This window comes from Oryza sativa, chromosome 5, assembly GCF_034140825.1.
Source record: "Oryza sativa Japonica Group chromosome 5, ASM3414082v1".
Lineage (NCBI taxonomy): Eukaryota > Viridiplantae > Streptophyta > Magnoliopsida > Poales > Poaceae > Oryza > Oryza sativa.
In genome coordinates this window covers 2,748,310-2,761,762 of record NC_089039.1, presented here as the reverse complement: position 1 = coordinate 2,761,762, position 13,453 = coordinate 2,748,310, and the positions used below count along the sequence as shown (strand labels likewise).

At 50.4% G+C, this 13,453-nt stretch overlaps 4 protein-coding genes across 4 annotated transcripts; 2 read left to right on the top strand and 2 right to left on the bottom strand.

The window, feature by feature from the left end:
* Positions 1-2,304: 2,304 nt before the first annotated feature.
* LOC112939018 (uncharacterized) lies at positions 2,305-4,657 on the bottom strand. Its single transcript, XM_066310540.1, has 6 exons — positions 4,578-4,657; positions 3,940-4,307; positions 3,479-3,867; positions 2,666-3,200; positions 2,421-2,574; positions 2,305-2,308 (listed from the first exon to the last, which is right to left on the bottom strand). Exons 1-6 carry the CDS (start codon positions 4,655-4,657, stop codon positions 2,305-2,307), a joined length of 1,530 nt encoding a protein of 509 aa, XP_066166637.1.
* A 1,638-nt stretch (positions 4,658-6,295) lies between these two features.
* Positions 6,296-7,751, top strand: LOC4337806 (uncharacterized). The gene has a single exon (XM_015783414.3). The coding sequence runs from the start codon at positions 6,356-6,358 to the stop codon at positions 7,529-7,531; it is 1,176 nt and encodes a 391-aa protein (XP_015638900.1). The 5' UTR covers positions 6,296-6,355; the 3' UTR covers positions 7,532-7,751.
* An 829-nt stretch (positions 7,752-8,580) lies between these two features.
* LOC4337805 (uncharacterized) lies at positions 8,581-10,409 on the top strand. Its single transcript, XM_015782207.3, has 2 exons — positions 8,581-9,860; positions 10,088-10,409. The coding sequence occupies exon 1, from the start codon at positions 8,669-8,671 to the stop codon at positions 9,851-9,853; it is 1,185 nt and encodes a 394-aa protein (XP_015637693.1). The 5' UTR covers positions 8,581-8,668; the 3' UTR covers positions 9,854-9,860; positions 10,088-10,409.
* LOC4337804 (pentatricopeptide repeat-containing protein At3g05340) lies at positions 10,344-13,215 on the bottom strand. The gene is made up of 2 exons (XM_015782206.3): positions 11,232-13,215; positions 10,344-10,755 (listed from the first exon to the last, which is right to left on the bottom strand). Exon 1 carries the CDS (start codon positions 13,071-13,073, stop codon positions 11,298-11,300), a length of 1,776 nt encoding a protein of 591 aa, XP_015637692.1. The 5' UTR covers positions 13,074-13,215; the 3' UTR covers positions 10,344-10,755; positions 11,232-11,297.
* Positions 13,216-13,453: the final 238 nt, after the last annotated feature.

Sequence of the window (13,453 nt, the reverse complement as noted above, 5' to 3'; positions counted from 1 at the left end):
GCGTAATTAATTTGTCATTAGCAAATGTTTACTGTAGCACCACATTGTCAAATCATGGAGCAATTAGGCTTAAAAGATTTGTCTCGCAAATTAGTCGCAATCTGTGCAATTAATTGTTTTTTTAGCCTATATTTAATACCTCATACAGATGTTCAAACGTTCGATGTGACATGGTGAAAAAATTTTATGTGGGACCTAAACAGGGCCTTTATCTTCCTTTCTTCTCCAAGTCCAGTGGCCTAGATGCTTCACCTTCCAAACTCGGGGAACTCACCCTCTTACTATACTCATTTCCTTTAGCCCTAGGGAAATAGCAGTGCACCATGCCTCTAGCCCATGTTTCCAACTTCCACCTAAGAAATGGAGATGAAGACACATATAGAGCAACAGGTCATCCAGTGCAGCGTTTCTTCATATGGGCCCCACTATATTACGGAGAAGCAGCAGGCGCACATGAAAGGGGAGGCGTAGTTTCTTTTTGGGGCATTTGCTTATTTGACCCTGTTTTGAACTGTAATTGCCGTTTTGACCCTACTTTTTGAACTTTGCTTATTTGACCCTCCTTTTTGAGTACGAAGCTCCGGTCTGACCCTATTCCGTTTGGATGAGGTGACGGTGTTAATTTTGTGGTAAATAGTCCATTTTGCCCTTGCTTATTTGACCCTGTTTTATCTTGTTTGCTTGCTTGTTTGACCTTATTTTGTTATACCGTGTATATATTCAAGAATATTGAAATATTTGTAATAATTTTTGCTCAAGTAACAGATTTGGCATTAATTTGACAAATTTGAATCATTTTGTCAAATTTGACTTAAATTTGACAGAATTTTGTGAAAATAAATTAAATGAAATGTGTCACAATTATGACAGATTTGCCATAAATTTGAGAAATTTGATTTATTTTGACAGATTTGACTAAAAAGTTGTCAGAATTTTGATAAAATGAATTAAACAAAATTTTGACAGCATAACTTCTCATTTTGTGGATTCCAAAGTGCATTCAATATAGCATAAACATATAGCCAAATCCAACAAGTTCATATCCAAGCAAGTGATAACATACATCAGTTCAACATGCACATTACTAGGTCCAACATAAGACCCACAAAAGTGCACCATTAGGTCCAAAACAACATCACACAGAGGCACAAAGCCATGTCCAACATCACACAAAATGCAGTAAATAGTAGGAACATATTACATGATCCAATCAACAGCCTAACAAAGCAGCTAGCCTACCTCTAGCTCTTCCCCTACCTCTGCCGCCTCCAGTAGCACCATCACCACCACCACCTCGAGCTCTTCCCCTACCCCTGCCACCTCCACCTCCACCTCCACCCCCACCTCCACCATCACCATCAGCACCAGCACCACCTCCACCACCACCACCACCACCACCACCACTTGAACTTGCCCTCCCTCTAGCTCTTCCCCTTCCCCTTCCCCTTCCCCTGCCACTTGCACGTCCACCTCGTGCGTTCATGGTACCTTCCCCATCCCCTTCCCCTTCACATCCACCTGCGCTTGCACTGCATATAGGAGCATAAAAAAGTTAGTTTGAGCAAAAGTTATAGATGAACTAAAGTGAGGAAAAATTCACTTACTTAGATGCATGTGCATCACTGCTACTCTCTTGAGTGGCTTTTTTCCTCTTTTGACTAGCTGTAAGGCCTCCTTGGCAATACTTAGCTGTATGGCCCAATTCATGACACTCTGAGCATTTTCTTTTTTTCCTTTGGCCAACCTCATCAGAAGCCTTCATCCTAGAGACCCTTGGTCTTCCTGGTTTCCTCCTCAATTTAGGCTTCTTGATTTTGTAGCCTACATCAACCAATGGCCACAGATGCTTGGATGTCATAGGGTTGAATAACCCTGCATATGCTTTCCTGAACCTCTCAACGGAGAAGCATTCATCCACAAAATCACCCATATGTACTTGTCTGCTAAGCTTTGCAATGAAAGCTAAAGCATGGCTACATGGCTTTCCACTTATTTGCCAAGCCCTACAACTACAAGTTCTCTCATTCAAGTTTACTGCATGTGTAATGGTGGATACAGTTACCTCAGCGGTGCCATCTCCACATCTAATAACTTCATGGTCCCTGATAGCATTGCTCTGAGCATTAAGATCTTTGGTAATGGCTGGGATTATCTTGCCCTCCATATTTCTAGCAATCTTGGCTCTCAAGTCAAACTTTGCAACAATCATATGTCTTATTTTCTCACGCATATCCACAATCTGCAAGTCCTTAGTTTTTGACACCCAACTGTTGAATGATTCAGAAAGATTATTATTGATGTAGTCTACCTTACACAGATCAGAAAATTTGCTCCTACTCCAAACATATGGATGATTCTCATCCAACCATTGTATTGCATCAGGACACTTCTCCTTTATCTTGTCCATATGGTATTCATACCTCTGAAGTGTGCAGCTCTTGGCAGCTCCCCACATGTTCTGAGAAAACAATGTGCCATGATACTTCTTCTTCATGTTCTTCCACAAGTGCCTCATGCACTCTCGGTGTTCCACTCCTGGATAGACATCATCTACAGCTCCCTCTATCCCTTTGCCTGTTACAACAAAATGACAAGGCATGAGATACAAGTGTACATCACAGTCATGAACAAGAGAATGCAAAACAAAAATCACTTGTTAATATACCTGCATCGGTGCTGATGACCAATCCTATAGGAGTACCTATGGCTTGCTTCAAGTTCTGAATAAACCATGTCCAACTCTCCTTAGACTCGGTTTCAATCACCCCATAGGCCACTGGAAATAGCCAATTGTGGCCATCGATTGCAACAGCAGCTGCCAACTGACCTCTTGACCTTCCTGTCAAGTGAGTTGAATCCATTGCAATATAAGGACGACATCCTTGCAGGAAACCATCAATGCATGGTTTAAGAGCTACAAAGAATCTCCTGAAACAAACATCCCCATTATGCTCTTCAGTGTCCAACTCAACAACACTACCAGGGATTGCCTTCAGAAGTGCCTCTTTGTAAGTAGGCAATAGATCATAGCTCTCATCCCACTTCCCATATATCATGTCCATAGCCTTCTCCTTGGCCCTAAAAACCCTGAAATATGGGACATCCATCTTATACTTCTTATTGATCTTCTCTTGCAACTCTTTTGGTCCCAATGTGGGTTTCTCCTTTAACCAGTCCACCACCCTATCAGCTATCCATCCCTTAGAAGCCATTGTATCACCACACTTATTGACTGAAAAACAAGTGTGGTCTGGCCCATTAAGCTTAACCTGCAGCAAACAATCAATGGACTTGTTAAAATTCACATAAAGGCACACATGTTAAAATTCATGATTGAAAGTATGGAAAAAAAAATCAGCTCACTACATACCTTGCAACCATCATATTTGGACTTGCTGGTGGATGCAAAAAACGTCCACTTGCAACCCTCCTCTGCTCGCCTACACTTTGCCCTAAACCTATCCTTGCTTTTTTTAACAGTTTGGAAAGCATAATCATTCAAGATTGCATGGTGGGTTACTGCTGATTTGCACTCATCAACATTGTGAAACAGCACATCTACATCAATGCATGGATCATCAACATCATATGAAAAATCATGAATATCATCACAATCATCATCATCATCAATAATTTCATCATCAGGTTCATAGCTGTTATCGGAGTCAGAGCATTCAGAATCATAGCAATCAGAATCAGATGATGCGGCCAAGTCAGTGTCATAGCTACTATCACTAAGTGCCACCAATGATTCAGTTTCGGAATAAGAGCCCTCCTCATCAACTCCGACTGTCTCATCACTGGCCCTTTTCCTTGTGGCTCTTTTGGTATGCTTAGATTTTGAAATAGGTGGCTCTACCACTTTAGCTGTGGGTGGGGTTAGATCAGCAGGAGGACACTCAGAAATATGTGGAGCACTTTCAATTTACAGCTGCACACTATTTCTGAAATTTGGATGGACCCTTCTTTTTGTGGGAGAGCATAGCAATGGGCCTTTAAATTCATCAACATCGGCTTCAATATTGGCTACTTCATGAGCTATGTTCAGCGATAACCACTCATGCAATTGCTCATCACTACTAATCTCAACCCATGCATCATCACAAACACGCCAGAAAGTAATGTATTGTTTAGAACCCCACACAATTTTAGAGCCGATGAAATCAACTAACTGCAGCAATTTGAAGTTAGCTATGTCCACATCTGTTGTAAAATGCCTACTTGTGAAATAGGTCTTTGGCCCCTCATCTGGCAAACTGAAATGCGACCTTACTCTAACATCAAGAATCAAATTACATGGAACAGGCCTACAAATAGGAGCAACACAAGATAAAGAACAACTTTCAGTAAAATTTTTAGGTGCTTGTAGGAATGGAGACAGCATACAACATATAAACCCTAGATTAGATTAGCAATGGAGACACCAAGTTCAATTAGCACTGGACACAACATCTATACCCTAAATTTGCATGGTATTGCATCTGTTCCTATAACCTAGCAGGGTCACAACCACAAGCATGCACAGGGTCACAGGATCACAACCACAGGGTCACTTGAAGAGAATAGAGGGAAAATACCTTTCTATGGTAGGAATCCCTTGCATGGTTGAGGGAGCGTCGATGTCGGCTACCTCCGAGCTGGTAGGAATCCCTTCCATGGTTGCGGGAGCGTCGATGTCGGCTACCTCCGAGCGCTGGCCCTCCCACCGTCACCGCGTGTAGCACCCGCCGCCGCCCCGCACCCACAGCTCGCTGTCGCCACCCCCACAGCAAGTCGTCGCCGCACCACCACAGCTTGCTGTTGCCGCGCCCCATAGCTTGCCGTCGTCACCCCCACAGCTCGCTGCCGCCGCACCCACAGCTCGCCGCCGCCGCCCCCTCAGATCGGCGCCGCCCAGCGCCCCATCAAACCGCAGCCGCCGCCGCCCTCCACCTTCACGAGCGGGCGCCGGCGGGGCTGTACATCATGCCGCCGCCGCCTCCTCAGCTCGCCGCCGCCTCCCCACACAGATCGGCGCCGCCGCCCCCCTCAGATCGGCGCCGACTAAGACCGGACGCGCCGCCGCCGCCGCCTCAGCTCGCCGCCGCCTCCCCACACAGATCGGCGCCGCCGCCCCCCTCAGATCGGCGCCGACTAGGACCGGACGCGCCGCCGCCGCCTCCTCAGCTCGCCGCCGCCTCCCCACACAGATCGGCGCCGCCGCCCCCCTCAGATCGGCGCCGACTAGGACCGGACGCGCCGCCGCCGCCGCACGCGTACTCGCCGCCGCCGCCGCACGCGTACTCGCCGCCGCCGCCGCACGCACGAGGGAGAGAGAGGTGAGACCGTGAGGAATGCACGAGTGAGAGAGAGAGAGAGAGTCAGAATAGGGTTTGGGCTTTGGGGGTATTTTCGTCATTAGGAACTCTGAAAAGATTTTCTTTTTTTTTATAAATTGAACCCTAACGGAGTCAGCGAAAGAGGGTCAGACGGAAGCTTCGTACTCGAAAAGGAGGGTCAAATAAGCAAAGTTCAAAAAGTAGGGCCAAATCGGCAATTACAGTTCAAAACGGGGGTCAAATAAGCAATTGCCCCTTTCTTTTTTTGGCGTGAGGGAACCGAACCCTCGCTAGGACACGAAAACCTTGCAAAGACACGGGACCCACCTTCTTTTCTTCTCCACGTCAACATTGAGCCTAGCTGGACCAACGAGGTAACTCGCCACATCAGTGCACTGTGAAGGGCCTGAGTCACTACCACTCTCGCCCCTACTCTAGACACTAACTCATTATAGTACATGGGAGTTCATCGGAGCTGGAAACAAATGTCGTGAATGGTGGACCTGATCCAAAAGTCAAACATTTTGTAAGATTTCGCATCAAACTTTTTACTATCGAATGATATTTTGATTGGCCTGTTTGGCACAGCTCCAGCTCCAGCTCCACCCCTCCTGGAGCTGGAGCTCAGCCAAACAGTTTCAGCTCCACCAAAACTGGGAGTAGAGTTGGGTGGAGCTCTCTCACAAAATGTACTAGAGTTGTGGAGCTGGGTTTAGGCAGCTCCACAACTCCACTCCAGCCTCAACTCCTGGAGTTATATTTAGGAGTTGGAGCTATACCAAACAGGCCCAAAGCAACATTTATGAGACTATAGGTTATAAAACAAAATATCAGAATATTCTTTTTTTCGCAGGTAAGCTTCACCGGAGCTCGTTGGACCGGGAGACGGAGGTCGCGGACTTAGATTAACCGGTATATATATGTACAGGACTACGTGCTCTAAATTAAAAATAGCAGCACACGCCGATTTTTTTTTTAATTTCTTCATTCGCAAGTAAGCTGATCGGTGACGTCGTCCCGCTTCCTCCGACCCCGACATGGCGATGGCGGCGGCGACGGGCGGCGTCGATGTGCTCGGCGACGACCTCCTCCGCGAGATCCTCCTCCGCCTCCCTTCCCCCGCCGCGCTCGCGGGCAGGTCCTTCCTCCGTGCGGCCCGCGACGCCGGCTTCCTCCGCCGCTTCCGCGCTCGCCACCACCCGTCGCCCCCGCGCCTCCTCGGCTTCCTCTTCGTCGTCCCGGGCACCACGCCGCCGGTCCTCCTCTCCGTCGCCTCCGCCTCCGGCAATCCCCCGGCGGGGGACTTCTCCCTCTCGTTCCTCCCCGGCGGCGGCTGGGGCTCCGCCGAGTGGGAGCTCCTGGACTGCCGCGACGGCCTCCTCCTCCTGCTCCACAACCACGGCGCCGACATGAAGCTCGCCGTCGCCGACCCGTCGAGACGCGCCTGCTACCCCTTCGACTTGCCCACCGCCGACATCCCCGTCTTGTACGGCCTCGCCGCCGCCAAATCGGCGTCGTTCCGGGTGGTCTGCATCGCGCGGAGCCTCGACTCCACCACGCTGCGCGCGCTGGTGCTCTCCTCCGACGAGCCCTACCACTGGGAGGAGGTCAACGCCATCCCGTGCGAGGAGGAGGCCAGCATCGTCTACGCCGCGCGGCCGATGAAGGCGAAGACGTCGCTGTACTGGAAGCTCGACGACGGGACGCGCATGGCGGCGTTCGACGCGGCGCCGGGGAAGATGAAGCTCTCGATCCTCGACCTCCCGCCATTCCCCGCGACGCTCGCCTTCGACGTCATCGACACGGAGGACGACGACGACGGGCTCCGCGTGCTCGCCATGAGCGACGACTTCTGCCTCGAGACCTGGAAGCTCTCCTCCGCCGCCACCGCTGCCGCCATCGACGACGACGAGGAGGAGGAGACTCCATGGACGCTCGAGGACACCTCGGTGAGGTTCTACAGGGCGCTGGAAAGCATGCTCGGCGAGCGAAAGCTGAGCGACCGCCACCGCCGCCGCCGCCGCCGCGGCTACGAGTTCGAGATCGTCGGAGTGGTCGACGGCTTCTTCTTCTTCCGCCAATCCGGCGTCCTGCTCTCCATTGATCTCAAGACCATGGAGCTCACAAGGCTATCGGAGCAGGATTGCTCGCCGGCGACGATCTACCCGTACACCATGGCGTGGCCGCCGTCGTTCCTGAATCCTACCGACTAGGTGCCCGATGATCAAATCGTTCCAAATGAATACTGAATCCTGATTTGTCATTTCAAACATTCGAATGAAATTTGTGGCGGTTTTTGCTTTCAACATTTGGAATTAGTTTTTCCCCTTCTGTTGTAATTCTCCTGCTATTTTTCGTGACTCTCTCTTGCCATTTTTCTGGCATTGAATTCAAGCAGTAGTAAAAATGGAGAGGATCTTCGTTCGATTAACAGATTACACTTGCTTTGGGTAGTTCGGTCTGGAAATCTGGCCGTTCGCCCATGGAATTTAGAACATGTTGCTCTCGATGTCGATCGTATCGTCTCGTAGAACATTGATGATTCAGATTCAGAATAGTGCAAAATGACAGTTCAGGTTGTTGAAGACGGAGCAAGAACAGCATGATTTTCAAGAAAAATCTTATTGTTGATGGTTTCTTGCGCAAGAAGATCATGGTGCAGATGAGTCATTTCTTTTCCGGCCAGCACCGTCGTGATCTGCACCTCTGCTATCTCCGGTGATCGCCGCCGGCCGCCACCGCGCCGACGTCATGAACAACACTTTGATCTCCTCGTCAATAATTTGCGACCAAGTTTTCAGCCTAATTCAGTATTTCGATCCATGTATAATTTGGTCCGAATTCAGTTCGCTACCAATATCGCCTATCGTGGGCCGAATCTGGATCGCCTGACTCATTTTGGGCCGATCTACGCCGTCCATCCTAGAATCAGTGGCCCAGATTCTGTTCCAATATACACCGTCTTTCATAGTACAATTTGTTTTGACTTTTTTAAGTCAAACTTTTTAAAATTCGATTATCTTTATAGAGAAATATAGTAATATTTTTAACACTAAACAAAATAACTAATATCAAAATATATTCAATGTTATAAGTGTTACTCCCTCCGTCTCAGTATATAGCAACGTATATAGCAACCTACGATGGAACTGGGACGGAGGGAGTATAAGTGTTGCAATATTTTTTAAAAAAATCGATTAAACTTCGCTCCATTTAAAAAAGTTAAAACGGTTATAATATGATACGGAAGTGGAGTACTAGTAGGAGACTTGGACTTGGTCGTCCTCCCCCATTCCGATCCAGGTGTGCCGTGCCCGTGCGGTACGCGTGCCATTCTCCGGCCGCGCCACATGGCTCCGACCGCCGCCGCCGCCGCCGCCGTCGTCGCCGCGCTGTCCGACGACCTCCTCCGGGAGGTCTTCCTCCTGCTCCCCACCGCCGCCGACCTCGTCCGCGCCTCCCTCGCCTGCAAGCCCTTCCTCCGCGCCGCCCGCAACGCCGGCTTCCTCCGCCGCTTCCGCCGCCGCCACGGCCCGCTCCTCCTCGGCTGCCTCCTCCACCACGCCGACCTGCCCGCCCCGGTGTTCGTCCCCTCCTCCCCCGCCGCCGCCGCCGCCGCTGCTAGGGCTGATGGCGACTTCTCCCTCTCCTTCCTCCCCCACGGCGGTTGGTTGGGCGGCGGCGGCGGCGCGCCGTGGCGGTTCTTGGACTGCCGGAACGGCCGCGTCCTACTCAAGAATCGGGGGACGCAGGAGCTCGCCGTCGCCGACCCGTTGGCCTGGAGCTGCGTCTCCCTCCCGCCGCCCCCCGCCGCGCGCGCCGTCGGGTACGGCCTCGTCGCCGACGACGGCGACTCATCGGTGTTCCGGGTGTTCTGCATTGCGCAACTCGGCGACGGCGACGGCGGCGTCTCCTCCGAGACGCGCGCCATGGTCCTCTCACCCGGTGAGCTTTCCTGGGCCGACGTCGCCGTTCACCCCCACCGCCTCAACCTCGCCGCCGCCTCCCGGGCGATGCAGGCGAACGGGTCGCTGTACTGGACGCTCGAGGGCGGCGCGAGCGTGGTGGCGCTCAACACGGCGACGAACGAGTTCTCCGTCCTCGAGCTCCCGCCTCCACTGAGGCAGCTCAGCTTCGACGTCGTCGAGAAGGGGGAGGAGGAGGACGGCGGCGGCGGCGGCGGGCCGCTCTACCTGCTCACCATGCGCGGCTTCTGCGTCGAGGTGTGGGCCGGCGCGGGGGACGGCGGCGCCGGCGAGCTGACGTGGACGCGGGTGGAGAAGTCGGTGAGGTTCCACAAGGCGATGGCGATGCTGCAGCATGATTCGGTGGAGATGTACCACCATGGATTGGATGTCGTCGGCGTCGTTGCCGGCGTCCTGTTCTTGCGTCACTGGAATTGCCTGCTCTCCATTGATCTGGAAACCATGAAGCTGAGGAAGTTGTCCGATGAAGATTGCTCGTCGGCGTCGATTTACCCGTATGCGATGCCTTGGCCGCCATCGTTCTTGAATCCTGCTGAACATGGTGCTTGATGAAATGGTAACCAGCCGATTCCTATATTTCCTTTGATTGATGATGTGCTTGAAACATAATTATGTCTACCAAAGAGTTTTAGGAGAAAATGTATCAGTGATATACTTCAACAAATATAATTATGCCTACCATGACTTTTAGGAGAAAATGTTGTCTGTATACTATTCAAGACTGGCATTGAGATTTTCTGATTACCAAAAGGAATGTTTTAAATTGTATTGAGTTTGGTGCAGGAATGTGGGTGGTGACACTATGCTGAACCTCCAACTAATGGTGATCAATTATGTAATTATGTTGGTGCTACCAAAGGTTATGATGGAAAAGTATGAAATTCAGTTATCCATATGAAGAATCGGAGGGATGATAGGAACAATATGTTGCTAGTTTTTTTTTCCTTACATGTTTGAACCTCCTATGTTCTACAGTATTTGATGTCTAAGTTAGTAAAACCTTATGCAAAACTATAGGTTGGTACTGTTCAGAAGGAGATTCATACTGCTCTGATAATTATACTTGTGGCAAAATATATGGATTGTTTCATGAGGCTCTTCACTCTGGATACTTGTACATTGAAACGTTGTTGTCACACAATTACATATGGCTCCTCCTGGTCTCTGTCACTCAGTGATGTTGGTGCAGAAATGATCTTCCAGTTGGCGTACGTGTCACGCCATCCTCACCCTGCGACCTTCGCCGGCGTGAACTGGCCGCCGGGAAGCTGTTCTTGCTACCCTCCGGTTGCCGGCTCGCTGCCGTCGTCCTGTAGCCCGACGATGCTGACGACGTCCATGGTGCGGCGGCGGCGCGCGACACCGGAGGAAGATGACAGTTGAGTCGTTCACATCTCAGACGGCGAATCTCTATGGCTTTGACTTTGAGGGTGCATACTTCTTTCGGTACTCTATAACACAATGAAAATGAAGCAACGTTGAATTTACTATTATAAAATATTCATGTAGAATATGGATATGTTCTACCAGAAAGTTGAAAACTAATCCTGACAAACTTGTACTAGACTAGGCTGTGTTTAGTGTGTGTTTAGTTGGATCCAAAGTTTGGATTTTGGTTTAAATTGGAGATGATGTGATTGAAAAGTTATGTGTGTATGACAGGTTGATGTGATGGAAAAGGACTGAAGTTTGGATCCAAATTTTGGATCTAAACACAGCCTTAGTTCAGCGCAAAGTTTGGATTTTAGTTGAAATTAGAGATGATGTGACTGAAAAGTTATGTGTGTATGACAGGTTGATGTGATGGAAAAGGACTGAAGTTTGGATCCAAACTTTGTATCTAAACACAACCTATATTGTATGTATCAGAATCAGATGTGTATACCAAGACTTCATATTATTGTAGAGCTGAACGAAAGATACAGACCTGAAATCTCACAAAGCGGTGTTCTCCATCAGGTCTTGATCACTGGACAGATGATGCAGCACATCATCAACGAACAGCAGCAGCTGAATTAGGATGAGATGTTGATCTGACAACGAAAGAGTGAACCTCCTTCTCGAGTTCGATCCAGCTCTTGCCAGTGTCCTTCCTCAAGCCCATTTCGCTCATCCTCTTCATCACCTTGGCTCGATCATCCCATCTTCCCTCGGATGAGTAGATGTTTGACAGCAACACATAAGCAGCCGTACAACTAGGGTCCAGGAGGAGCAACTTCTCTGCTGCATACTTCCCAACTTCGGAGTTGCCATGGAAGCTACAAGCTCCCATTAAAGCCTGCCAAAGAAGAGCATTGTCCGTGAAAGGTCCATCTTCTATAAACGATTTTGCGTCGTCTAACAAGCCGGCTCGGCCAAGCATATCAACCACACATGCGTAATGCTCCATCCTTGGAAGAACTCCATACTGTGATGACATAGAATTCAAGATCTCCAGTCCCTTCTTAGCTGACCCAACATGACTACAAGCATGAAGCAGCGACAAGAATGTGACATCGGTGGGCTTGGCACCGTCAGCTTTCATGGATTCGAACAGCTGATAGACCTCTGAACCATGTCCATGTCTGGCGAAGGCTGCAATGATGGAGTTCCATGAAACTGAGTTCTTACTGGGCATTTCATCAAACACCCGGACAGACTCTCTCAATTCACCGCATTTTGAATACATATTGACCAAACCATTGCAGACATAGGTATTCACTCCAAAACACCTCTTGATGACCAATGCATGGATTTGCTTCCCAAGAGCAAATGGCGCAGAAGCACCGAATGCCCCCAGAACTGCAGAAACAGTGTTTTCATCAATCTCATTTCCTGCACCCACCATCTCGGCGAACAATTCGAATGCTTTCTCTTCCAGTCCATTCTGAGCAAATCCAACCAGGATCACTGTCAGAAAAACTTCATCGGGTTCTCGACAAGAGCGAAAGACGGTCAGAGCATCCTCCATCAAACCGCATTTGGAATAGACATCCATGAGGCCGCTTTCGACATGGAGATCATCCTCGAATCCAGCCTTCACAACAAGCCCATGAACCTGCTGACCTTCCCTTGCTGCTAAAGATCTGGCGCAAGCTAGCAGGGCGCACGAGTACGTCGCGTTGTTGGCATCCACCGTGCGGATCATCTGCCCAAAAAGACTGAAGCTCTCCTTGTACAGCTCTGCCCTGGCCATCCCAGAGATCATCGCTGTCCACGTGATGACGTTCTTCTCTGCCATTCCATGGAACACCCTCTCTGCCGAGGCTGGAGACCCGCACTCGAAGTAGGCCGTCACCAGCGCGTTCCCGACAGGCACCTCCGCCTCGAAGCCGCACGAAACCACCAGCCCGTGCACCATGGCGCACGCTGGGAGCGACGCCGCGCCCGCGCGCGCGCACTCCGACAGGACCGTCGTGAAAGTGGCGCGGTCGCAGGCGCGCGCGTCCGACCGCAGCATCCGCCTGAACAGCGCGAGCGCGTCGCCGGCGCCGCGGGAGGCGGCGATGAGCGAGTTCCAGGAGACGGCGTCGCGGACGCGCATTTCGTCGAACACCCTGGCGGCGTCCTCGCGGCGGCCGCACCTGGCGTACATGGAGACGAGCGAGTTCCAGGCGACGAGGACGTGGCGGAGCCAGGGCCGGCTCGCGCAGAGGCGGAAGTGGGCGGGGTTCTTGACGACGGCGGCGTGGAGGGCGGCGCCGAGGCGGAGGTCTCCCTCGCGACCGCAGCTGGCGAGGAGGCCGCTGAAGCGGGCGTAGTTGAGGAGCCCGGAGGACGCATCTCTCATGCCCTACAGAAGAGACTCGGGCTCAGGCAAGTCGGGAGTACTGTTCCGGTGGGAGTGGAATGGAGACGACGCCGCCGGAAGGGGAAAGGCGGCGGCGGCGGCGGCGGCGATGGCCGATGATGAGTTACGGCGCGAAAGGGATGGGAAAATTGGTGCAGATTACTCATGAGGATACTTATTAAGCGTCAGATCAGAAAGCAACGGTCATGAACTCTGATGCATAAAAAATTTAATATTTGAGTATTTATACGTTCTAAAATATAAGTATTTTTATATTTTATCTTTTTTTTACATGAGATCAAAGTTAACAAAGAAAATACTTTGGTACCCACGTTAAATAATGGATTGTTAGGATGAGAGAGTGATTGAAGGTAAAATGG

What these genes read in the sequence shown, in the direction of transcription:
- LOC4337804 (XM_015782206.3), bottom strand. Translation starts at nt 13,073, where the DNA reads ATGAGAGATGCGTCCTCCGGGCTCCTCAACTACGCCCGCTTCAGCGGC.
- LOC4337806 (XM_015783414.3), top strand. Translation starts at nt 6,356, where the DNA reads ATGGCGATGGCGGCGGCGACGGGCGGCGTCGATGTGCTCGGCGACGAC.
- LOC4337805 (XM_015782207.3), top strand. Translation starts at nt 8,669, where the DNA reads ATGGCTCCGACCGCCGCCGCCGCCGCCGCCGTCGTCGCCGCGCTGTCC.
- LOC112939018 (XM_066310540.1), bottom strand. Translation starts at nt 4,657, where the DNA reads ATGGAAGGGATTCCTACCAGCTCGGAGGTAGCCGACATCGACGCTCCC. An exon ending in GGGATTCCTACCATAGAAAG is followed by an intron (nt 4,308 to 4,577) that starts GTATTTTCCCTC and finishes TCCTATTTGTAG; the next exon opens with GCCTGTTCCATGTAATTTGA. An exon ending in ATGATTATGCTTTCCAAACT is followed by an intron (nt 3,201 to 3,478) that starts GTTAAAAAAAGC and finishes ATGGCTTCTAAG; the next exon opens with GGATGGATAGCTGATAGGGT.